General features: G+C 37.8%; 1 protein-coding gene across 2 annotated transcripts in view; it reads left to right on the forward strand.

Moving 5' to 3' along the window:
- Positions 1–26030, forward strand: part of dpr1 (defective proboscis extension response 1) — a 541854-nt gene that overhangs the window by 16956 nt on the left and 498868 nt on the right. Inside the window, exon 2 of one of the 2 annotated variants that reach the window (XM_073988758.1) lies at positions 1869–3336. In XM_073988758.1, coding sequence (XP_073844859.1) covers positions 3081–3336 — 256 coding nt within the window. In that variant the 5' untranslated portion in view covers positions 1869–3080. The remainder of the gene's footprint in view (positions 1–1868; positions 3337–26030) is intronic. The other variant, XM_073988757.1, reaches the window with a different exon arrangement.

Consider the following 26030-nt stretch of genomic DNA (forward strand, 5'->3'; position numbering starts at 1 on the left):
ACCTTTTGCAAAAATCTTTCAAATAAAGTTCCCTACAATTCTTTAGAACATTCTGAAACTATAAAATGCTTACTTCATGTTGTTTCAGCTGTATTTTGCATCATATCTTTTACAACACGTATTTCAAACACAGTTCACACCAACAGTTTATTCTCGCATTTCGGATTTCACTACATTATTGACATTTTTATTAAATCGTCGTTGAAAAATGTACTGAAAACAACGGGATAGAGTAATTTTACAACAATGACATGTTCTGAAGAGTTGTGTATTACATTTCAGGGAATATTTTTCCAAAAGAAAATACCAAAAAAAAAAAATTAACGGTTTTGGAGGATACGATGCGAAATGTAAAAAAATTGTGGCATTTTTGCATATATTTTGAAATTTGAGCCAATAAATTTAGTTTTTAGAGTTCATTATTTCTCCAAATATTTTATTCTTGTCCTTATCTACAAATTTATTTCAGAGGTCAGATGAAGATTCGCATTGGTTTCAGAGATATAGCCCCGAATTTCTTTAAAAACTCAATATTTAACCATGTTTAGATGTAGCCATAAAATCAGAGCTGGATCTGACACAACAAAACCCAACTAGGGTTTCCTGTCGTTTGGGTCTGTACATTCAAAAAATCCTCAGTTCGACTTGTTTGCACAAGATCACCTTAAAAATCTTGCACAGTGTTATTATACACATAAAAAGATTGTCCTTAAGCAAGAGACTTTTAAAGAAATTGACTATCAATTTTTTAAGTAAAAATTGAAATTTTGAATTTGACTGTTTATCATTTTTTTATATTTTTTAATTCAGTTTCGCTTAAAGATACGATTTTTAGGTTCTTAATGATCCCACAATAACTTATGCCAATCGGTTCATACATTTTCGAGCTACATTAGGCTTTAGTAAAAACAGTGCTACGTAGGCGGCCATTTGTCAGAACAGCTCAAGATGAAAGTAAAATCTTCTAAAAAAGTTTGGTATATTTCTTGTAACAAATTCATAAACAATGTCTTTTTTCGTGATCAATAAGTGGCCGTAACCACTTAATTAATATTTTCACACTTCAAACTTAATCATCTTAAAAATATCTGACTTTTTTTGAAAAAATAATATTCGAACCGTCTCAAAAACTAGAAATCCGTTGTTAAGAAAGATGTTATGCCCGCTTAATGTTGAAAATCTAAGAAAACCAGTTTTTCTCTACATTTACTGTTAGAAAATCACTTTATGAATTGATCTAAAAAGGTATATTCGTTTTCCATTGTTTTTGTATTTATTCAAAAGATAAATGTCGAAAAAATAAAAATAAACAACCTCCCAAAATTCAAGATGAAGTTAATATAAGTTGCCGCTAAACACTGGATCGATTGTGTTGTTGTGTAGACCTTCTCGCTTCATTCTACGTCTTGTAAGCCGGTAATAACAGTTTTGCTTGTGCTTTGAAAATATACTCGCCAGGAGATCGACAGAAGTTGATGTAATGGAGGATTCATTTATCTTTTCTTTCGTGCTTACCGGCTCACTCCTTCAGATCCCCCATGAATTTTGGATTAAATATAGTTTAAGGTCATTTACGTCTATTTAGAATGAATATTTTCAAATAATCAAATGGTCCTCAATCTGAGCCTATATCAGCCAATTAATCATTCTATGGAGTCCTAATTTGTATGACAAAATCAAAATCTCTTGCCCATAAAAACTTTGCTAATTCTGTAACTTTATAAGCAAAAACATTTTATAACATTTCCGCAATAAATTACTTTTCTAAAATGGAAGTATTTCATTAAGTTTCAGAATTTCACCAATATTTTCTACTTCATAACTTTATTTAATTATTTTCTCTCTTTTCTTTTGTTTGTTCTTTTCAGCAGCAATGCGACAAAAATGAAATTTAATTTATGAAAAATTTAACAATGTCATCGGGAGGAGGCTTCTGTGGCCATTATTAGAAGGGACACATTGGCAAGGTCGCCTCAGTAACAGTGGCCAGTAATAACGGCGGAAGTCATCCCTGCTTTAACAAAATTTTAAAACAACATTACGGAAAACAAATTCTCTGCAACATACTTTGCTCTGGTTGGTGTTGATGTTGTTTTCGTTGTTGTTTTTGTTGACTTTGGTACACTCAGTGGCTTGTGGTGCCTGCTAAGCGCACAAAAGCGTATAAATTGTTGAAAAGTGTTGCCAAAATTACACCCATGAGAGTCTTTAGCAAACAACGAACAAAACACAAAGGATATTATGCTGTACAAAAAAACAATACCAAAAAATAACAAGCAACAGAAACAACGGCAACGCAAAAAAACAACATAACAAACCCTGGCAATTCTTCGTTCCCCCCCGAAACAGAAAATGAAATGGAACATTAAAAGCCAAGTGCGAACGTAACTAATTCAACAATACAAAAAAACCAACCAACAAAGTGGAACAGTATAAAATTAGTTAGCACTTTTGTCGACATTGTCGTTATCGACCTTGTCTAGTATTTCGGCAATACAAACTTATTAACAAAACAAAAAACGAATACTTTTCGAAATTGCCAACCAAGGCTCGTTGTGCCGCCACACAACAGATCTTTACCTCAATGATAAATAACCAAATTGAATTATTGAAGGAAAAAAAAAAGAACGGCAAAAATAAATTGAATTAAGTAAAAAAGGCAAAAATCAAGTGATTCGCAACGTATCCCCTCCCCCCAACAACAACATTGAAGCAGATATAGTCCTAAAAGAGTGTGTAGTGAGAGTGTGGCTGTGTGTGAAGTGAAAAAAACACAGAGTTTGCATTTAAAATGCTTGGTATAATTCAAATAAGCCAAGTAATGTCTTGAATTCTAATTTGTTAACGGCATTTATTCAAAACAAAAAACCGGAAGATACGCAGCAGCAAAAAAAAAAAAAGAAACAACTAAAGTGTTTAGTGTAAAAAAGAAAATCGGTAAAAAAACAAAATACCGGAAATAAAACCAGTACCCCCTGCAGCAGCTACAGACACAGAAAACGAAAGCTTCGATAGTAGATTCATTTATACGTTATCCTCCCCTCCATTTTTGTGAACACAAAATTTCCTGTATTAACATCATGGCACGTCAACGCCTGCAAGAAAAACAACAACAACAGGAGCAGCCTCTGCTCGACCAGCAACATCCACACCCTCAAAGACAACACCAACAACACCATCATCACCACAACCAGCCTCAAATGCCTGAATGCCACCAGAGTTCACAACTGCCTCCAGCATCATCACTCACATCCACTTATCATCATCACAAGACGCGAAGACATTATTTTCCTCGCTGCGGATTAGTTTTGTTAATTTTTCTAACTGTGATTAAAGGTAAGTGCAGCAGCAATGATGTTTAACTAAAAATAAAATGTTGTCGATGAGCGTTGAGAAGAACAAAGAATAAATAGACAGTGGGCTGAAGAGGAAAATGAAACATCAGCTTCCTCACGGCCATTCAGGCGTTTTTTTGTGGAACAAGAAAATACATATTTTATTTATAGAAAAATGGTAAATAACACTGTGATACAAAAGTTGAAAAAATGTTTTGCGGGGGTTCTGATGCATAAATTCGGTTTTGTGGGTCACTTCGTTTTTAGATTTTATAATGGAAAAAGGAGTGAAAACCAGGGTTTCTTGGATTTTCAATTTTAAACGGGCATATCTTATGTTTTTCCACAACGGATTTCTACAGCCTGTATTTTCCTTGAAAGGGGAGCACGGTGCTCTTGAAGCAAATTTAAATGGAAGGTGCTTACACCTCGGAAGTTTTTGCGGATTCTGAAACTACAATGTTCATAGATGAGAAAAATCAAAAATTAAAAAAATCGCCGGAGCGATTTTTAAATATATCGCTATTCAGTTAGCATTTTTATGGGTTGTTCAGGGTTTCACGATGGACTAAAGAAGATGTTGTAGCCAAGAAAATTTTCAACAAGATTGACTTTTCTGGTATTTTCGTAGGTGTTACCGTTATTGAGATATATAAGTTCAAATTGGGTCAATACATTGACTCTATCGCTTCCTTATAAAACAATGTCATACATGGTGCGCCTTAACTAACTTTAAATGAAAACCGCATACACCTGGGAATTTTTTGCTGAATTTGAAACAGCAATGTTCATAGGTGAGAAAAATCCAAAAACAAGAAAAAATCGTTGGAGAGATTTTGAAATAAATCGCGATCAAAATTCACATTTTTGGAGGGCTTTTTAGGTTATCGCGATTTTGCTTGGAAACCGGAAGTCCTATCGAAATGAGCCTAAAGATAATGTTGTAGCAGTGAAAATTTCCTACAAGATTGGCTGATTAATATTTTCCTAGGTTTTACCATTTTGGAGATATAGAGGTTCCGATCAAACTTTCCGATTTTTTTTCTTAGGTCTTCAGGATATAGCCTGAAAACTGCAAATCCTATCAAAATGATAATAAAGAAAATATTTTAGCAGAGAAAATTCTCTACAAGATTGGCTTTTGTAATTTTTTCCTAGGCTGTACCATTTTTGACATATATAACTTTAATATGAGAATTTGCCGTCATTACATTGTTTTACAAGGAGGCGGGCGATACAGTCAATAACGTTAAAATCTACGAAAATTCCATAAAGGTCAATCTTGTAGAGAATTTTCATAGCTACAACATCTGTCTTAGCCCGATTTAGATAGGATTTCCGGTTTTCAAGCAAAATCGGTAAAACCTAAACAACCCTTAAAAATTCCATCTTGAATCGTGATTTATTTAAAAAGCGTTCCGGCGATTTTTTTAGTTTTTGATTTTTCTCATCTATGAACATTGTAGTTTCAGAATCCGCAAAAACTTCCTTCCATTTAAATTTGCTTCAAGAGCACCGTGGGAGGATATTGTCTTTCGAACAAGCCGTAGTCTTTCCAAAACGGTTAACAAATGGCTAAGTTGTTGTGATTAGAGTGTGACAAAAACGCATTAAAAAACTGGAAAATGTTTTTCCCCGTGCTTTAGGCAGCGTAGAAACAAAAAGCATTCAGAACATTCGTAGGTACTTTTTATTACACAAACAAATTTATGGTAACAAATTAATTGAGCTAGAACGCTACACTTTTGCACCCAAGTGTCTTTTTTCCATAGCAGGTCAAGTTCCAAAATAGGCTATAGCGGTCCACGCCCCATATTAAGATACCTCCCATTTTTTGGAATTTAGAGGGTTTTAGCTACATTTTTGACCAAACTACCTTTAATTTGACATTTGAAGTTCCCAGTGGTCAAAAAACATCTCCACCGAAAATTTTCAACATATGTATGTAGGTCATGTTTCGGTATACCGCCCATATAACGGTACCTTCCGATTTTTAGTATTTTGAGGATTTAGCTACATTCTTGGACGGAACTAACAGTAACTTGTTGTTTGAGGCTTCCAAAGGTCACAAAATATCTCCACCAAAACTTTTCAACATAGGTCCATGTTTTGTTCTAGGTCCCATTTTCGGTATTTTGAGGATTTCAGCAACAATTTTTAACCGAACTAGCTGTAATTTGATATTAGAGGTTCTCACTGGCCACGAAAGTTCTCCACCAAAAATCGTCAACATAGGCCCATCTTTTGGTAGCTCCGATGTTCGGTATTTTGAGGACTAACTGTAAATTGACATTTGAGGTTCTCATTGATCACGAAACTTCTCCCCCAAAAATCATCAAAATATTTCCATGCTTTAATATAGCCCCCATATAGCGGAACCTCCGGATTTTCGGCATTTTAAGGGTTTTAGCTACAATTTTTGAAACAAGCGTCGTTTAGGGGCATCTCTCGGATCGAAATTTTGACCATAGGTAGCAATTGGGACCCTGAACACAACGATATATAATTTTCCGGGGGGAAGTCCATACTTCCTGAGATATGGGTCTTGACATTTGGGAGATTTCGTACTTGTAACACCGTTAGGTTGTTTATGGGCACCTCTCGGATCGGGCTGAAATTTTTTCCATAGTTAGCCCTTGGGACGTTGAATGAATGAAATATAGTTTCCGGGGGGAAGTCCATACTATCCGAGATATAGGTCATGACTTTCTTAAGTAGCGGGCCTTCGGCCGGGGATTTAAGACTTTCTCCTATGGACAAGGACGAAAGTGGGCTACGCGATCAAAACTCTCTTTTAAATGGAAAGTGTTCTCCTATGGACAGGGACAAAAGTGGGCTACGCGATCAAAACTCTCTTTTAAATTGAAAGTGTTCTTAAGTAGCCGGCCTTCGGCCGGGGATTTAAGGCTTTCTCCTATGGACAATGACAAAAGTGGGCTACGCAAACAAAACTTTCTTGTAAATTTAAAGTTTCCTAGCCGGCTTTGAACAGAAATTTATTACATTCTCCTATAAACAGGTGTAAAAATCGGTCGCGTGCAAAAAAGTACTCTCCATAAGCTTTAAAACGATGCCCATATTGCCCACGTTAGAATTGTAAAATGTCCATATCTCGGGAAGGATGGACTTCCCCCTGGAAAATTATATATCGTTGTAATCAGGATGCCAAGTGCTATAGACTTCAAAAATTTCAGCCCGATCCGAGAGGTGCCCCTAAACGACATTTAAGACCAATTTTTTTTAAACGAACTTGCTGTAATTTAACATTCGAGGTTCTCAGTGGCCTCGAAAGTTATCAACAAAAACTCGTTAACATAGGTTCATGTTTTAGTATAGCCACCATATAACGGTACCTTCGATTTTCGGTATTTTGAGGGTTTAACTCTAGTTTTTAACTGAATTACCCGTAACTTGACATTTGAGGTTCCCTGCTGTCACGAAACTTCTCCTGTAAAATTTGTCAAAATTGGTCCATGTTTTGTTATGGCCCCTATACAACGGTACCTCCTGCTTTTCGGTATTTTGAGGGATTTAGCTACATTGTTTGACGGCTTTACCCGCAATTTGGCATTTCAGATTCCCAGTAGCGACAAAACGTTCTTATTAAAAATTTACAATACAGATCCATTTTTAGGTATTGGTCCCAGTTTTGAGAGTACCTCCCGATTTCCGGTATTTTGGGAATTTTAGCTGTATTTCTTGACCGAATTTGCTGTAATTTGACCTTTCTCCACCAAAAGTTATCAATATAGATCCATGATTTGGTATAGGCCCCATATAACGGTACTTCCCGATTTTCGGTATTTTGAGGATTTTATCTACAAATTTTAACCAAACTAGCTGTAATGTGACATTTGAGGTTCTCATTGGTCACGAAACTTCTCCACCAAAAATCGTCAACATAGTCCCATTTAAGTGAACCTCCCCATTTTCGGTACTTTGTGCTAAAATTTTTAACCGAACTTGCTCTTATTTAACTTTTGAGGTTCTCAGTGGTCACCAAAGTTCTTCACAAAAACTCATCAAGATAGGTCCATGGTTTCGTATAGCCCCCATATAACGGTACCTCCGATTTTCGGAATTTTGGGGATTTTAGCTACAAGTTTTAACCAAACTAGCTTAAATTTGATATTTGATGTTCTCAGTGATCACGAAACATCTCCACCAAAAATTGTCAACATGCGTCCATGTTTCGTTGTAGCTCCATTTAACGGTAACTCCCGATTTTGCGGTATTTTGATGATTTTAGCAACATTTTTTGACGTTAATTTAACGTTATAATATTTGACATTTAGTGTCCGTTAGGGGTATCAAACATTCTCGCAGAGGATGATAGATACAGGACCATTTAGATATACATATATGTCGTTGATCAATACCACCCGATTTTTGGTATTTTAATGTTTTTGTATTTTAATGGCTAATATTTGGTATTTGGACTTCGCTGAAGTTACCAAATATTTCCGCAGCCAATGTTCGCTACATCCGTTTTTTTTACTTGTTTGTTGTCGTATTGCCTCTTTTATTTCGTTCAGGTTGGGAGGGTTACTCGATATATTGGACGTATTTTTTGGACTGATATTCAATGATCGTTAGTAGTCTAGTTCCCGATACACCTTCGATTTGCGAAATTGTCTATTATCCTGCTTAGCGTTCTCCGCTGTTTTTGTCAGACCTTTCAAAAAAGCTTTCTTTTGTAATGTTTCCTCGAGGCTAGGGTGTTTTGGTTCTAGGAACTTTTCCCAAGATATGGACCCCGAAATGTCGCAATATTCCGATCCTTCATACACCTCCCACACAAACTCCAATTAAATCCAGGTTTTTAGTGCAGGTAGTAGTGAAGGGTGCCACCGCGGTGCAATGGTATGCACATCCGCCTTGCACGCTGAAGGTCGTGGGTTCGATTCCCCGGCCAAGCAACATCAAACAATTTTCAACGGTTGCAAAATACCCCTCAGTAATGTTGGCGACATTTGCTGAGTATTTCCGTTTGGCAAAACTTCTCTACAACTGGTGCCTTAAGACAAGCCGTTCGGACTTGGCGATAAACTGTAGGTCCCATATGATTGAGCTAATATGAATTGGGGTGCACTCATTGATATGAGAGAAGTCTCCCTTATCCCATTTGGGATGTTTGTGGAACAATTATTATATAATTATAGTAGTGAAGATAAAGAAAACAAGTAAAAAAGTGTCAGTCGTCTTTGCCGACAGATATATACCCTCAGCCTATGTAAAGCGAAACTTTCACCTACGGAGAGATCGAATGTATTTAAGCTCTCTTCAGAATTTGAACTTGCCGACAAAAATGTGGATTAAGAATTAACTGCACTAAGACACAAATGTTGAACCTTTGTGGGGGAGGTGCCCGTAGGGAGGACCGATATCGGTCATTTTAGAAGTTAAACTAAATTTTGACAAAATATTAGGAGATCCAAAGTTTAGACCAAATTGGTTGCCCCATTCAAGTGATATCGTCCAAGCATTTTAGTGACATTTTTTAAATATTGGGGAGAAGTACCGGAAGTTGTGGACGAAGACCAAATGTTGGGCCATATCGGTTGAACAGTTCGATAGTTATTGTGCTCTCCGACAGCCACATATGGTGACATAGGGATTTTTCCCTAGAAATATGGACTCGCCCCTGAAAAAACGTTTACCGACTTATGGAGGTAGCGAATGCAAATCGCTTCAACACAAATCAAAGTGATTCGAGAGCAGGTCTTAAAGTGAACTTATCCGAAATTGTGTGTGAGAGGTACCAAAAGGAGTAGACAAATATAGTCCATATACGAACCTGATCTATATCTGGTAGATATATTAGAATGTGCAAAGTATGGATTACGTCGGTCACTCCCTTCAAGAGTTATCGTGCGCACATTTTTTTCGGAACATTTTTGAACTTTTGCGGGAGAGGTACCTGAAGGAGTGGACCGATATGGCTTACCTTCGAATTTAAACTAGGTTTGGACAAAATATTACGAAGGCCAAATTTTGGACCGAATCGGCAGATCCGTTCGAGAGTTATCTTGCGCTCCAACCACCTCATAGGTTTTTTTGCAACTTTCAGGCTATTTTCTCAGGAAGTATGGACTTGCCCCTGATGAAACTAATACCGTCGCATCGGGGGCAATGAATACAAGCTGTTGCAACAAAAAGCAAAGCGATTCGAGAACAGGTCCTAATCTGAACTTATCCGAAAATTTGTGTGGGAGGTACCCGAAGGAGTGGACCGATTAAGCCCATTTTGGAACCTCATCTAAGTTTAGTAGAAATTTCACGATGTGCAAAGTATGGGTCACATCGGATACTTCCTTCAAGAGTTATCGTGCACAAAAAAAATTTCCGAAGGAGTGTACCGATATAGCCCACCTTCGAACTTAAACTAAGTTTGGACAAAATATTACGAACGCCAAAGTTTGGATCGAATCGGTTCATCCGTATCGTGCGCACCAGGCAGTCCGACAGACAGACAGACGGATGGACATTGCTAAATCGACTCGACTTGGGGTCTAAAACCATTATTTCGATGAGGCACATTTTGCCCGTATGAAAGTGTTAGCATAAATGCTGAGGGTATAACAAGTGAAAAAGTATCGTTCGGCTCTGCCGACAGAGATATACCCTCAGTCTATTGTGGCCCATTTGGGCGTATGATCTAAAGCTCGCAAGTAATGCGGAGGATGTACCTGAAAAATGGACCGGCATTTTCCATTTCGGAAGTGGATCTTATTTTAGGAGTAATCTCAGTTCGTTTTTGGGCAGTATGTCACGAAGTGTGGACTTGCCCTCGCAAAACATAATATCGATGTCAACAGGACCACAAGGAGTAGCATCGGTATAAGTTTCTTAAAGGTCTTCGAACAAATCCTGAACTGCACTTAAGTAAAAATATTGAACTTTTGTGGGAGAGGTACTCTAAATAGAAGACGTATATGGACCATTTTCGAAGGACAAATATTACGAAGGTCAAATTTTGCACTGGATGGGCTGATTCGTTAGAGAGTTATCGTGTGCTCCAGTCACTACACACGGCACCATAGGGGTTTTTACACCTTTCAGACCTTTCTCTTTTAGGAAGTATTAAACCGATTTGTGAGCAGCTCTTAAACTGCACTTTTCCCGCAGTAGTGGACCAATAGGGTCCATATTTGAAACTAATTTACGTCTCGCAGAAATATTACGATGTGAAAAGCATGGACCCGGTCACTGCCTTCGAGAGTTACCATTTTAGCAAAAAGTTTTGAACTTTTGTGATAGGGCGGTTATGACCCATTTTCGAACTTTAACTAAGTTTATTATACCCTACACCACTCACTGTGGTAAGGGGTATTATGTATTTGTGCATTTCTATGTAACATACAAAAGGAAACGAAAAAGACCCATAGTAGTCCGGTCAAAATAGACACGCGTATAAGGGGGAAATAGCAAAAATTCCCACAAAGCTGAATTTTGGTGGAGAGCTAGGGTTGGCCATTAGAAGCAACGTCCTAAAAGTCCCCATCGATCCCATGTGTGCAAAACAAGTTATTCGGGGTCAAAGGTAATTTTTGGAGGCATTATTCAGTTTTCTTAATTTTTCTCAAAAACGGTAATACTTAGCAAAAGCCCGCTAAAGTAAAAGTTGTAGATTCAATAATTGTCTACAAGACTGGTATTTATGATTCTTAAAAAAGACTTACCATTTTCGAGATATCTCGATCTAAAAGTCAAATAAAAAATTAGCCGCGTAAGTACATTATGAGGCGAACCGGTTAAAGTAACGACACTATGCGTTAGATACTTCCGTAAACTTTCAAACGATATCCACTTTGCAGTAATCGGTTCAGTAGAACCGGGTCTAACCCGGTTATTAAATTTGGCCTTTCGGGACTAATAACCGGCGAACCGGATCCGCAACCGTTGAAAATTATACATTTCCGTAATCAGCGCAACAAACCCTACCTTCGGACAAAACTTGAAAAAAATCGGAGACTTTTCGTTGGGGTCGTTCCCGTTGGGCTTTCGATTATACATGTGGGTTAAATGGGCTATTTTTGCATAAAATGACTCTAACATTGAATAACTCTACTAAACACACTCCGATTTTGTTGGAATTTTTTTTAGAAGATAATTTCGCTCTTCAAGAAAATACATACAGTTAGGCAAGAAAAGTATTGCAAAAACCAAAATTGTAGAAAATTTCATATTAATTGTTCGTTTATGGCGACAAATTATGTAAAAACTATACGGGTTTTTGTGCAAATATCTTGCTATAGGTCCTTACAATAATATTCGGTCAAAATATGCAAAGGTTATTTGCGATTTATAACAAATACGGTCAAAAATAAGAATTAACTACTATTTGGGGGTGACAATAAAAGTATTGCAAAAATTATCAAATCGATGGTTTCTTCGAGAATTGCAAAAGGTATGTTCCTTAATGAGTTGTCTATCCACTTTGGACATTCATTAGAGCAATAATGACCTTAGTTAAACCAAAAATTAAGGCTGGGTATGTTCCACTCTAAGGATACTGGTTCCCCAATTTTTAGTAAATCTTGATCCTTCTTTGGAGGACGTTTTTTGAGTTTTTTGTTAAATTGGACCCAAAAATTTTATGAGGGTTGATATCAGGATGTTGGCCCGATGTATTTAAGAGTTTTGTGTTGTTATATTACATCGGCAATTTACACAAATAAGATTAACATGTCATTATCTGGACTTTGGAATGGTAGTAGTTGACTTTGTTTGAGCTTTCCGGATCGATTTTTCTGACTTTCAGACTAATGCTTATACAAATTTCTTAATGATGTCAGTGGGGATGTCTTCCCAATCATTATTATATTCGTGAACCCAATTTCGCATACTATTTTCCATGGTAAAGAATATAGTACCCAAATATTCGTTATTTAAGCTTCTCCAGTAGCGGTTTAATTTCCATATTTGATGGGTTTTATTGAATTTGGCGCAATTTTTTTGGATTTATTATGATAGCAGAGGATAATATCTATCCACTTAGTAAAAATTAAATCATATCAATACCATTTAGAGACGAAATAGTGCTCTGTCGTAGGTCGTTTCAAAATACTACACTGGTGGCAATTTTTTCCATATACTTTTCAAAGGTATTTCGATGTTTTCAAATCCAAAATCGGACTGTTTTGCATTGTTCCATTATCCTACAACACATATTGAGTCAAATATTCATTCTTGGCATACTTGCCTGTGGCCGATTCGTCATTGTTTATTGTTAATATGGTCCCATGCGTTTTTTACCTGCCTGATGATCCTCCATGACCGCATTTTTTATCACTGAACTTTATTACATTCAATACTGTTAGTCTATTATTAGCCGCAAAAGTCATAAAAATGCATAATGACCGCAAAAATTTTGTAGTTTTATGGTACTGATTTTCCCGTTGCAATACTTTTATTGTCACCCGCAAGTAGTAGTTAATTCTTATTTTTGACCGTATTTGTTATAAATCGCAAATAACCTTTGCATATTTTGATGGAATATTGTTGTAAGGGCCTATACCAAGAGATTTGCACAAAAAACCGTATAGTTTTTACATAATTTGTTGCCACAAACGAACAATTAATATGAAATTTTCTACAATTTTGGTTTTTGCAATACTTTTCTTGCCTAACTGTATATTTTTAGGGGACCGACCCGATTACTTCGCTTATTTTAGCCGGTTCGTCCGAATATGTGCATATTTCCCTTATAAGTGCATAAAAATCATGTGTTTTTTAGAACAGCTATATCTCAAGAATGGTTCCTTCTAAGAAAAAAATTTTAAGGGTCAAACTTGTAGATAATTTTTCTGTCTACAATATTTACTTTAGTCACTTTTTGATTAGATCAACCGTTTTCAAAAAATAAATCCGAAAACCTAAAAACCCTTAAATTTTGACCTTTGACCCCGAATAATTGTTTTTTTGCACACATGGGATCGATGGGGACTTTTAGGACGTTGCTTCTAATGGCAAACCCTAAATTCAGCTTTGTGGGAATTTTTGCTATTTCAATGTCTATTTTGACTATAGTTCCTTTTGTGGATATACACATATAATCACTTTCTGAGTCGATTTATGCATGTCCGTCAGTCCGTCTGTCCATGTATTTTTGTTCGCAACGTACAGTTCGCATTTTTTGACCTATTCAGCTGGAAATTTGGGACTACAATTTTTTTAGCCATAGGAAAACGCTATTGCTTTTGGTGAAAATCGGTTCAGATTTGGATATAGCTCCCATATATATTTTCGCCCGATTTCACGTATTTGCTGCACCAAACACGCTATATACGTCCGATTCGGTCTGGGAGTAACTGTGCCAAATTATATCGAAATCGGTTAAGATCTGGATATAGCTCCGATTTATAGTTTACATACTCACAGTGGTGTAGGGTATAATATAGTCGGCCCCGCCCGACTTTGATCCTTTCCTTACTGGTTCAAAATAATTCGAAGGCAAAATTTTGGATCTAATCGGTTGATCCGTACGAAAGTTTCGTGCGCTGTATTTGATGCCATATGGGGTTTTAACAACTTTTGGACCATTTTCTAAATCAATTCCAAGTTGTATGAACGGATTTCGTCCAGACATATTTGGGGTCTAAACCATTATTTCGGTGAGGCACATTTTGCCCGTATAAACATCCAAGCGGTGCTTTTTAAATATGTATTAAGGATTATGGATTTGGTTCGTGTAGATTTTGTTGATGAGATATGAAAATGGAATAATTAGATTCACTGTTTATACGTTTAAAATTTACGTTGGAAACTTCCAAAACTTCTCTTGTCAAGTTTAACCTAATTACGTAACAATATGATACAGGCGATTGCATACTTCCCACTGTACTTCATCTTCTTACTAAACATATCTCTCAACGTAAAATAATATCTACCAAATTCCACTGTAATGAATCTATACTCCCACTCGGCTTGTCAAGTAGAGTGTGAATATGCGACGTTTCTTCTTCAAATTCAATTTACTTTGCTGCAGTTACGGCTGGTTGCTGTTACTGTCATTTCTCAGGCTACCGGACTATTACCATTATCATTTACAAATTCAATTCGGACTAAATGTTATGCCAGCTACAATTTGCAATTATTTTCGTGGGGGGTTGCCAACGTTCCAGGTGATTCATTTTTGTGTCTCATTTCATTTTCTTTTGTTGTTGCTGTGACAAGGGGTCATAAAAAGGTCTCCAGGTATTTGATTACCAAAAAAACTGTTGTCCATAGACTGGAAACGTGATATACCCTCGGCTCATGACAATACACGTACATACATGGGTCACTTGAACAGGGATAATAAGTATGGGATTTATTTAAATTCTACTTAAATTTGTTGGCCAAAATTTCAATTTGTTTTAGACATTTGGATGTTTTTTTGTTTTCTTTTTTTTGGGAGAAGTAAAACAATATTATTTTTCTAAATGTTTTCATTGCAGTGTCGACCATTTTATTTTGTTGTTGTTGTTTGAAATAATTTCTTTAAGCGTTCTATGGAATTTTTTTGGGTAACAACAGTTGCTGGTAAAGGAAGGCTGGCTGTCGGTCTAGGAATTTGTTGTTCATTTCTATTCATTTGCTTGCCAACATTTAAGAGGTGAAAAGGACTTGTTCTTCTAGGTATTCATTGAGTGACCCTCAATTTCAATTGTTTGTTTGTCGGCCATTTAACAAATTGTTTTCAATGTTAATTATTCAATAGACGTTATTGTTGCTGTATTTGGTGTGGAAATGGTTTCACCAAACGTTTCATAATTAAATTGTTTATTTTCCTTCTCTGGGTGTTTCCTTTAATTTTTTTGGGTCCTTTAATTACTGCTGTAGTGTAGTGTGGCAAGAAGACAGGAGGAATGTAACGATTTTCAAACTCATTTTCAATTTTAATTTCATTTCGTTTTGTTTCATTTGGTGCAAATAAATGCGGTTAATGTGCCAAGCATGATTGGATTTCTTAATTAGTTGTATTCGTTAACATTATTTTTAAGCTTTGCAAACAGAAAAAGGGGTACTATAATCCGCAGTATTTTTACACATAATTTCAAATTCATGCCATGTCGCCTTGCGAAGATTAAAGAAGCTGTGCCTGGTGTCTGATTTGTTTGAAAGTGTTGTTCAGAATGTTTAATTTCAATTGTTTTTTGGGGGTAATAAACGTAAGAAAAATTCATGAGACACTAATTTACATATTTTTTAAATAATGTAAAGAAAATCAGAAGATTTTTCGCAAAGATTTAGTAGGCATTTTCAAAGAAGGAGATAAATAAATCGGTTTGATTTAGAATAAGTTGCTATTATTAAAATAAAGATAAGCGCAGCATTGTTATTTATATTTAACAAAATTAAAATTTTAAGAACAACATTTTCAAAAGTTATAATTTAACGCATGGATGTGTTGTGGAAATATGAGGATGACTAAAGTAATTTGTATGTCTTATGTGTAGAGTCTAATGCTGCTATGAGCCTTTAAAGCCAAGTTATTAAATCACTTCACTACCTCTTAAAATATATTTAAAAATAATAATTATGATTGGTTATTCCGAAAGTTTGGCCGATAAAAGTACTTTTGACGAAACTGTATATGTCAATAGGAAAATGCAAATTATTTTAATATAACCCAGCAAATATTTGGAAGCCACATGAGCCGTATAACCCAATAATGTCATGTAAACAAGCTATTTTCTGCATTACCCGTACGTTGAAAATTAATGGGTTATTTATAAAAAATTGCACAAGAAAAAATTTGTACAAAACTACTTACTTTACTCATTACTAACTAATGAGTACGGTGACACAGACCACAAATCTGAGGGTTGTGTGATCAACGTTCATCGTAGGTACTGAATGTGCGTACCGATAATGCTCATCTTCAAACTTAAACCAAGTTTGGACAAAATATTACGAAGGTCAAATTTTGGACCGAATCGGCTGATCTGTTCTAGAGTTATTTTTTCAGGAAATATCGACTTGCCCCTAAAAAAACTTGTACCGTCGTATGGGTGGGACAGAGAATATAAGTTGTTATAGCAAAGATCAAAGCGATTCGAGAGCAGGCCTTAAACTAAATTTTTCCATTTGTGTGGGAGGTACCCGAAAAAGATGACATACATATATAGTCCATATTCGAACTGGATCTATGTATCGTATAAATATTACGATGTACAAAGTATGAAACGAATCGGTTACTGCCTACGATAACTCTCGTGCGCACCATTTTAGTGAAAAGTTTTGAACTTTTGTGGGGGAGGTACCTAAAAGAGTGGACAGAAATAGTTCATCTTCGAACGTAAACTATGTTCGGACAAAATATTACGATGGCCAAATTTTGGATCCAATTCCCTGATCCGTTTGAGAGTTATCGTGTCCTACCACCACTGCACATAGTGCAACATGGATTTTTTACAGCTTTCGGGCAATTTTCTCAGGAAGTTTGAACTTGCCACTGATAAAACTTATACCGTCGTCGACAGTTGATACAATAAAAATCAAAGCGCTTCGAGAGCAGGTCCCATACTGAACTTTTCCGAAATGTTGTGTGAGAGGTACCGACCGATAGAGTCCATATTGGAACATCATCTATGTCTGGTAGATATTTCACGATGTGCAGAATATGGACCAAATCGGTTACTTCTTTCAAATGTTATCTTGCGCACAATTTTTCTGAACATTTTCCAACTTTTTTGTGGAAGGTACCTGAAAAAATGGACCGATATGGCTCATCTTCGATCTTAAACTAAGTTTGGACAAAGTATAACGAACGTAAACTTTTGGACCAAATCGGTTCATTCGTTCGAGAGTTATTTTGCGCTCCAGTCAGACAGACAGATAGACGGACGGGCATTGCTTAATCGACTCTAAAATGTCTGAAACGGATTTCGTCCAAACGTACTTGGGGTCTAAAACATTTCGATGAGGCACCACGGTGTGCCTTAACCAAATTTAAATGAAAAGTACTTACACCTGGGAAGTTTTAGCAGATTCTGAAACTACAATGCTCATAGATGAGAAACATTTTCTTTAGGCCCATTTACATAGGATTGCGGTTTCCAAGCAAAATCGTGAATACCTAAAGAACCCCTAAAAATGTGAATTTAAATCGCGATTTATTTGAAAATCCCTCCGGCGATTTTTTTTGTTTCTTGATATTTCTCATCTATGAGAATTGTAGTTTCAAAATCTGCAAAAACTTCCCAGGTGTAAGCACCTTCCAATTAAAATTAGTTAAGGCGCACCGTGGAACATTTTGCCCGTATGAAAGTGTATACACCCACGTTAGTCTAAAGACTAGGGTATAAAAGGTATATACCACCAACGAATACTAAATACCAAATTTCAGCTATTTCGGTTGCATAATGTGACTAAAATTCAAAATTCCTAACAAATCGGAAGGTACATTTCTACAGGCGCTATACGAAAATGTGGAGCTATACCGTACTTCATTATAAAATTACCCGAAATCTCTAAGCACTTACTTACTTACTTAGCTGGCCCATTACAGAACATTTGTTCTATAGGCCGAACTAAGAAAAGATCTCCAATTCTCTCTATTTGTTGCTTCGCTTTCTGGAATACCGCGCCTTTTCATCTCATCATCCACTTGTTTGCGCCATCTATTCCTTGCCAATTCTGCGTGCACCGCCAAGCGGTCCGTGTTTATACACCTTTTTAGCGGGGTCATCATTGCTCATTCTTATGATATGGCCAAGCCAACGCAATCGCTGCATCTCGATACGTTTAACAATATTGATGTCGTTGTACAGCAGATACAGCTCGTGGTTCATGCGACGCCGATATTCACCGTCAACGCAGATTGGTCCGTAGATCTTTCGAAGAATTTTTCTCTCAAACACACCAAGTACTGCCATGTCTGCTTGCGCAAGTACCCAGGCTTTGAACTTTGAACTGCTTTCTTAAACCAAAGTAGCATCTGTTGGCCAATATAATTCTTCTTTTTATTTCACAACTGATGTCATTTGTTGTGTTTACGGAGGTGCCGAGGTAGACGAAGTCTTTTACTACCTCAATATTATAGGAACCAACTTCCACAGTCGGTCCGAGCTCAATGGACACATTGCGCGTCGACACCATCAACTTGGTCTTCTCGCCGTTTACCGCCAGACCCTTTTTAGCAGATTCTCCTTCGACCTTCATAAAGGTATCGGTTACTTCTTTTACTGATCGTCCCATGATGTCTATATCATCAGCATAAGCAATTAATATGTGGCTATTGGTGTAGATTGTGCCACTTCTTTTGAAGTTTTCCTCTCGTATAACCTTTTCTAGCAGGATGTTAAAAGATCACATGAACGGCTGTCTCCTTGCCTGAAACTTCTTTTGGTACAAAACTTTTCGGAGAGGTTCATTCCGATTTGAACTGAAGATCTTGTGTCAGTTAGAGTCATTTTACAAAGCATGGCTTGAATACCGTTGAACGTAGCGGGATGTCGAAGGCTGCTTTATAATCGACAAAAAGGTGGTAAGTGTCGATCTGCATCTCTTGGGTCTTCTCCAGTGTAAATATCTGGTCAATGGTGGACTTGCCAGGTCTAAAGCCGCATTGGTATGGTCCAATTATTTCGTTGACCATGGGCTTTAGGCGTTCGCATAATATTCCTGACACTATCTTATGGGCGATAGGGAGAAGACCTATGCCCTGTAGTTGGAGTCAGGTTCCAATCGTTGGGTACGCGTTCTTCCAGCCAGATGGAGATAAGTAGCTGATGCTTACACCTTATCAGCGTGTCGCCTCCGGTTTTAAACAGCTCGGCTGGTAAGCCATCAGCTCCTGCTGTCTTAGTTTAGTGCTATCTTTACCTCATCTTGGCCGGGAGGTATACATTCAATACCATCATCTGGGATTGGATCTGTGGTATCTTCGTCGACTACGCTACTATTGGATACCAACAGTTTGGAAAAATGCGCTACACGTCTGCTACTGATTGTAAAGTAGCCCTATATGCCGCATTTTTCTCTTCGGTAGCAGCACGACACTCCTGGTCATACCATTGATTCCTTGGTGGAGGTCTCTGGTATCCAAGTACTGATTTTGGACTGTTTGCATGGAGTGGACCATGTTTTGCCATTGTCGGGACGAAGAGTGCTTTAATTAAGCAGTTGGGCCAGTTGAGTGGAATATTCTGTGACTATCTGTTGTGATTGCAGCTTACCGATGTTCAACTTCCTTGTTGTGTTTGTTCGCACTTTGATTGCTACGTTTAATCTGGTACGTTCCTTTGCTGCAACAAAGTAGTGGTCCGAGTCTATGTTCGCACCTCGGAACGGTCGAACATCCAACACGCTTGATGCATATCTATCTCAACGTCATAAATTTGACTTCTTGTTCTTTGATCTGGCGACAGCCTAAAGGCACCTGAATATCGAGATGCGTAAATCTGGTACTGCTAACTACTATGTTTCTTGCAGCTGCAAAGTCTATCAGCCTCATACCATTGTCAGATGTTTCACTGTGGAACCTGAATTTCCTGACAGTTGGGCCAAAGATATTCTCCTTTTCAATTTTGGCATTAAAATCGCCTAGTATAATTTTAATGTCATGGGCAGGGCAACGGCCATAAGTTTCTTCTAAGCGCTCGTAAAATATATCCTTGGTCTGTTCATCCTTTTCTTCAGTGGGAGCATGAGCGCAAATAAAGCTGATGTTGAAGAATTTAGCTTTTATTCGAATTTCAGCGAGTCTTTCATTCACTGGGGTGAAGCTGGAAACCAGATGTTTTAACCTCCGACCAACTACAAATCCGCAACCAAACTCATGCTTTGTATCATGACAGCTATAATACAGTCACCTTTAGGTGTTGTTGTGACTCCTTTCCCGTTCCATCGTATTTCCAGAGGGCAGTAATGTCGGCCTTGTACTTTTCAACTACATCTGCCAATGCGTAAACTGCACCTTCTTCGTCAAGTTTAGAGGGCTTTGTTTTTCGTTTCCTTCGTTTTTTCATAGTAGGCTGTTTTTTCTAGGGGATGATTACTAACCAGACGCCCAACCCCAAGTTTTTATCGTTCTTATGGGCGAACGCGCGGCACATGTTAGCTCACTACCTTCAACGGGTGGAGGTCAGTGTCCACTTGAGATGAAAGAGGGACCAAGATAAATAATGGGCTTTGCCATGTTAAAGCCAGTCAGGACCGTTCCTTGGTATCTTCCATCCCCAACGTCACCCCAACAAAATATTACGATACCCAAAATTTGAACCAAATCGGCTGATCCGTTCGAGAGTTGTAGTGCGCAACAGCCAGCCAGACATGACTAAATCAACACCAAATGGATTTCGTCCAAACATACTTGGTGTACAATCCCCTTATTTCGATAAGGCACAATTTTGGATCTCTGAATAAAGACCCGAACGTGAACGTGAACCCAAGTGGCATTCTTGATATATTGGAAGGATTATCTTTTTGAGTTTAGGCTTTGTTAAGTGAGTCTGTAAGTGGAATAATTAAGTCCACAGTTTAGGATACCTACCCTACACACGTCTTCAAATTAAACGAAAGTTCAAAAATTTAATTTGTCAGCTATTTAATTTCAAAACTGTTCATAGTGCACAGGCTAACACTCCTTGTTTTTTACAATTTTCTACCACCTTAGTTAAGCAATTGAAAATCAATACAATTTAAGGCCCATAAAATATGTTCCCCTTCCAAAGGATTTTTGCTGCAAATGACAGTCATTAAAAATTCCATTGCCATCCATCTTCCATTCTTTTTAATAATAATAAAAAAGTGGTCTATGGGCCTGTCAATGAAACCATTTTTTGAGAAAACTAAAAATTTCTCAAATTAAATTCTTTAAGAAAAGAAGAAAAAAATCAATAGCCATGCCATTAACACTATTTATGGTTGGCTCAGTCCAATGTGTATTTAAAGAAAGAAAAACCATTATCTGCTTCAGTTATGACCCGACCTCCAAGAGTCCTTCAATGACTGGCCGACTGGTTGTGGAAAAGCCACCATTCACTCATTCCCCTTCCCCTTTTCTCAATTGTGGCTATATGTAAGTGTGCGGTCGGTCGGTCACAGCCTCATTGTGTTTATTATTTCGCTTGATAAACTGTATCTCTGTACAAGCGTTTGCCGTATTTGCTCTTGTAAATTAAAAAAAAAAGGACGAAGCAATCGAGATATTGAAATGAAGTCATGACAGTTGTATCTACATATCTATTTGGAAAATGGAGTACTCGAGGCTATGTAAGTACTGGCGTTTATTTATGCCAAGTATTTGTCCATCCATCCAGCCAGTCATCCATTCGCTCCTTCGTTCGTTTGTCCATAGCAGATACATAAACGAGCAAAAGCGATGAGCAAATAATTTCTTATAGAAAAGCAAACACAGATAAATAAGTACGAATATGCATGTAAACAGAAAAATTTCATATCTTTCAGATCAGAAGCATCATTGCTGGAACATTGGTCGTTCGAATGACTCGCTCACATGCGTTAGCCATGGTTATGGCAATACGGTGAAAGTTGTGGTTTGAGCGGATAAACATTGTGTGTAGTATATATCGGTATGTTTGTGTGTGTGTGTTGTCTTTGTTCTGGTACTTGTAAATAAGATTGCGAAAATGAATGTATAAAATAAGTAGGAAATGTATCTTTTTTATTGTTGTATTATTCCGCTTATGTTTGTATTGGTATTTACTTAATGTTGTTGTTGCCAACAACTCCAGTCGAGAACAACATTGTTTACAATGTTTTTCCATTCTTTACATTTGCATTCACGGCACAACAAAAACAATAATGGCAACAACATGAATTCAGTTACAGATTCCCTTCACATAGCCACAAACCACTTGTGTGAGCATGAGTGAGCTTCCCGAGCGTGGTCTTCCATTTTATGCATTCGGGGAACTATGGTTTTCAGCAGCATGGAATTTTTTTGCATAAGTGAAGCCAGGACTTGCTGCTTTGCCTTCAGGTTTTATAGCAAATGCAGCGGTGTTATTGCTTAGTGTTGTTTTCCCTCTTACATAGATAAATAGAAAGAGGAAAAAGAATCTGTTTCTATATTAAATATCCTGCGGACAAGTTTTGGACAAATTGTGAACAAACAACAAATCCTTCCACCCCTCCGCTACAGCAAAACAGTGAATACCATCTTTTCATTTTGGTATTTGTGTTTATTCAGCCATTTCAGACGCCAACCCGATTCCTCATGTTTTGCAAGGATTTCGTTGTTGTTTTTGTGTTCTATACCATGGGAAAAAGATCCAAGACTTTTGGAATGGTGTACAGTCCATTATGAATAATCCTTGTCCATTGCCACAGCAAGGAACTATGAAAAACAAATACAACCCAGCACACCGACATAAACAAATGTTAGCTAAACATAACATGGTGAAATGGTTGTCATCATTGTCGTAGTCTTGTTGTTGTTGCTGCTGTTGTTGTCATACAATTTAAGGGTATCCTTTGACTACTGTTAAAAGGATTTGTTTTTGAATGTTCAAATCCAACACCCTCTCAGCATGCAAAAGCGTGGCAAATGCTTGATAGGGGGTACTTATCATTCATTTACTGGGATTGTCGAGGATTTCTGTAAGAGATTATTTATTTACTGTTCTCTTTGTAATTTTCGTTTTCCTTTTTGAATTGACAACAACAATGAAATACTAATATTGTGAGGCTATTTATTTTGATAAAGATAAAATTCTGAATTCTATATAAAAGATGTAAGAATGATATATTAATTACAAAATAAGATCGTGTTAAATACGCCTTTTATTTAAACGCTGATATGAAATGAAAATTATATTTAGGATGAAATAAAAAATGAACATTTTTAGATTGTAGAAAAGTATCCTCAGGCTTAAGTCAATTTGCTGTCATTATTGCTTTTGCATGAATAATATTGCAGACTGCTAACGTTGCCATGATTTAACAAAGCTTTTCCTAGGCAAAGCTTTCCATAAACACTGAGGGTTTATAAAGCAAATTGATATTTCAGATTCAAAATGCATTAATATTGGAGTAATGGTCATGTTTCACGTATTGGTCCTCTCAATTGGTTTGCCTAGGTTAGAGTACACATAAGACACAGCATAGGTGCAATAATGGCTTTCCCTAAAAATTACTTACTTAGCTGGCCCATTACAGAACATTTGTTCCATAGGCCGAACTAAGAAAAGATCTCCAATTCTCTCTATTTGTTGCTTAGCACTCTGGAATACCGCGCCTTTTCATTTCATCATCCACTTGTTTGCGCCATCTATTTCTTGGCCTGCCAATTCTGCGTGCATCGCTAACCGGTCCGTGTTTATACGCCTTTTTAGCGGGTTCATCATCGTTCATTCTTATGATATGGCCTAGCCAACGCAATCGCTGCATCTCGATACGTTTAACAATATTGATGTCGTTGTATAGCAGATACAGCTCGTGGTTCATGCGACGTCGATATTCACCGTCAACGCAGATTGGTCCGTAGATCTTTCGAAGAATTTTTCTCTCAAACACACCAAGCATTGTCATGTCTGCTTGCGCAAGTATCCAGGCTTCGGACCCATACATCAGCACGGGTAGTAGTATCAGTGGCTTTGTTTTTAAACTGCTTACTTAAACCAAAGTAGCATCTGTTGGCCAATACAATTCTTCTTTTTATTTCGCAACTGATGTCGTTTGGTGTGTTTACGGAGGTGCCGAGGTAGATGAAGTCTTTTACTACCTCAGTATTATAGGAACCAACTTCCACAGTCGGTCCTAGCTCAATGGACGCATTACGCGTCGACACCATCAACTTAGTCTTCTCACCGTTTACCGCCAGACCCACTTTATCAGATTCTCCTTCGACCTTCATAAAGGCATCAGTTACTTCTTTTACTGATGGGCCCATGATGTCTATATCATCAGCATAAGCAAGTAACATGTGACTATTGGTGTAGATTGTGCCACTTCTTTTGACGTTTGCCTCTCGTATAACCTTTCCTAGCAGGATGTTGAAGAGATCACACGAAAGGCTGTCTCCTTGAATGAAACCTCTTTTGGTTCCAAACTCTTCGGAGAGGTTCTTTCCTATTTTAACTGAGGACCTCGTGTCAGTTAAAGTCATTTTACAAAGCCGGATGAGCTTTGCGGGGATACCAACTTCAGACATGGCTTGGAATACCTTTGAACGCAGCGGGCTGTCGAAAGCTGCTTTATAATATATAATTGTTCCACAAACATCCCATAAGGGACAAGGGAGACTTCTCTCATATCACTGAGTGCACCCCGATTCATATTAGCTCAATATGGGACCTACAATTTATCGCCGAGTCCGAACGGCGTGTCTAAGACACCACTTTTGTAGAGAAGTTTTTCATGGCTGATATACTCAGGAAATGTCGCCAACATTACTGAGGGGTATTTTGCCACCGTTGAAAAGTGTTTTGATGTTGCCTGGCCGGGGAGTAGAACCCACGACCTTCTGTGTGCATATCATTGCACCACGGTGACACCCCGAAGGCTGCTTTATAATCAATAAAAAGGTGGTAGGTGTCGATCTGCATCTCTTGGATCTTCTCCAGGATTTGCCGCAGGGTAAATATCTGGTCAATGGTGGACTTGCCAGGTCTAAAGCCGCATTGGTATGGTCCAATTATCTCGTTGATCATAGGCTTTATTCGTTCGCACAATATCCCTGACACGATCTTGTAGGCAATAGGGAGTAGACTTATGCCCCTATAGTTAGAGCATACAGTCGTATGTCCCTTCTTGTGGGCGGGGCACAGGATACTCAGGTTCCTACCGTCGGGTACACGTTTTTCCTGCCAGATGGTGCTAACTAGCTGATGAATACACCTTATCAGCGTGTCGCCTCCGGTTTTGAAAAGCTCGGCTGGTAAGCCATCGGCCCCTGCTGCCTTATTATTCTTCAGCCGATTTATTGCTGTCTTTACCTCATCTTGGCTGGGCGGTATACATTCAATACCATCTTCTGGGATTGGGACTGTGGTATCTTAGTCGTATTCGCTGCTATTGGATACCAACAGTTTTGAAAAATGTTCTTTCCATATCCTGAGTACACTATCTGTATCAGTTACTAAATTACCTTGCTGGTCTCTACAGGAGGATGTGCCTGTACCAAAGCCATCAGTTTGATGCTTGACTCTTTGGTAGAATTTTCGGACTTCATTCTGGCTCCTGTACATCTCGATTTTTTCATACTCCCGCTTTTCCATCTCTCTCTTTTTCCTGCGGGAAAGACTTTTCTCCTCTCTCCTTTTCTCCCTGTATCTCTCTCGTGCGCTACGCGTTGCTACGGATTGTAAAGTAGCCCTATATGCCGCATTTTTCTCTTCGGTGGCAGCACGACACTCCTGATCATACCACGGATTCCTTGGTGGAGGTCTTTAGTATCCAAGTATGGATTTTGCGGCTGTTTGCATGGAGTGGGCAATGATTTGCCATTGCGCTGATACGTTATCGGGATGAGGAGTGCTTTGATTAAGCAATTGGGCTAGTTGAGTGGAATATGCTGTGGCTATCTGTTGTGATTGCAGCTTACCGATGTCTAACTTTCATGTTGTGTCTGTTCGTACTTTGTTTGCTACGTTTAAGCGGGTGCGTATCTTTGCTGCAACAAGGTAATGGTCCGAATCAATGTTTGCGCCTCGGAACGATCGTATATCCAACACGCTCGATGAATATCTTCCATCTATCACAACATGATCAATGTGATTTCTTGTTTTCTGATCTGGAGAC

Source organism: Musca autumnalis, unplaced genomic scaffold (genome assembly GCF_047663935.1).
Source record: "Musca autumnalis isolate F117 unplaced genomic scaffold, ASM4766393v1 scaffold_5, whole genome shotgun sequence".
Classification (NCBI taxonomy): Eukaryota; Metazoa; Arthropoda; class Insecta; order Diptera; family Muscidae; genus Musca; species Musca autumnalis.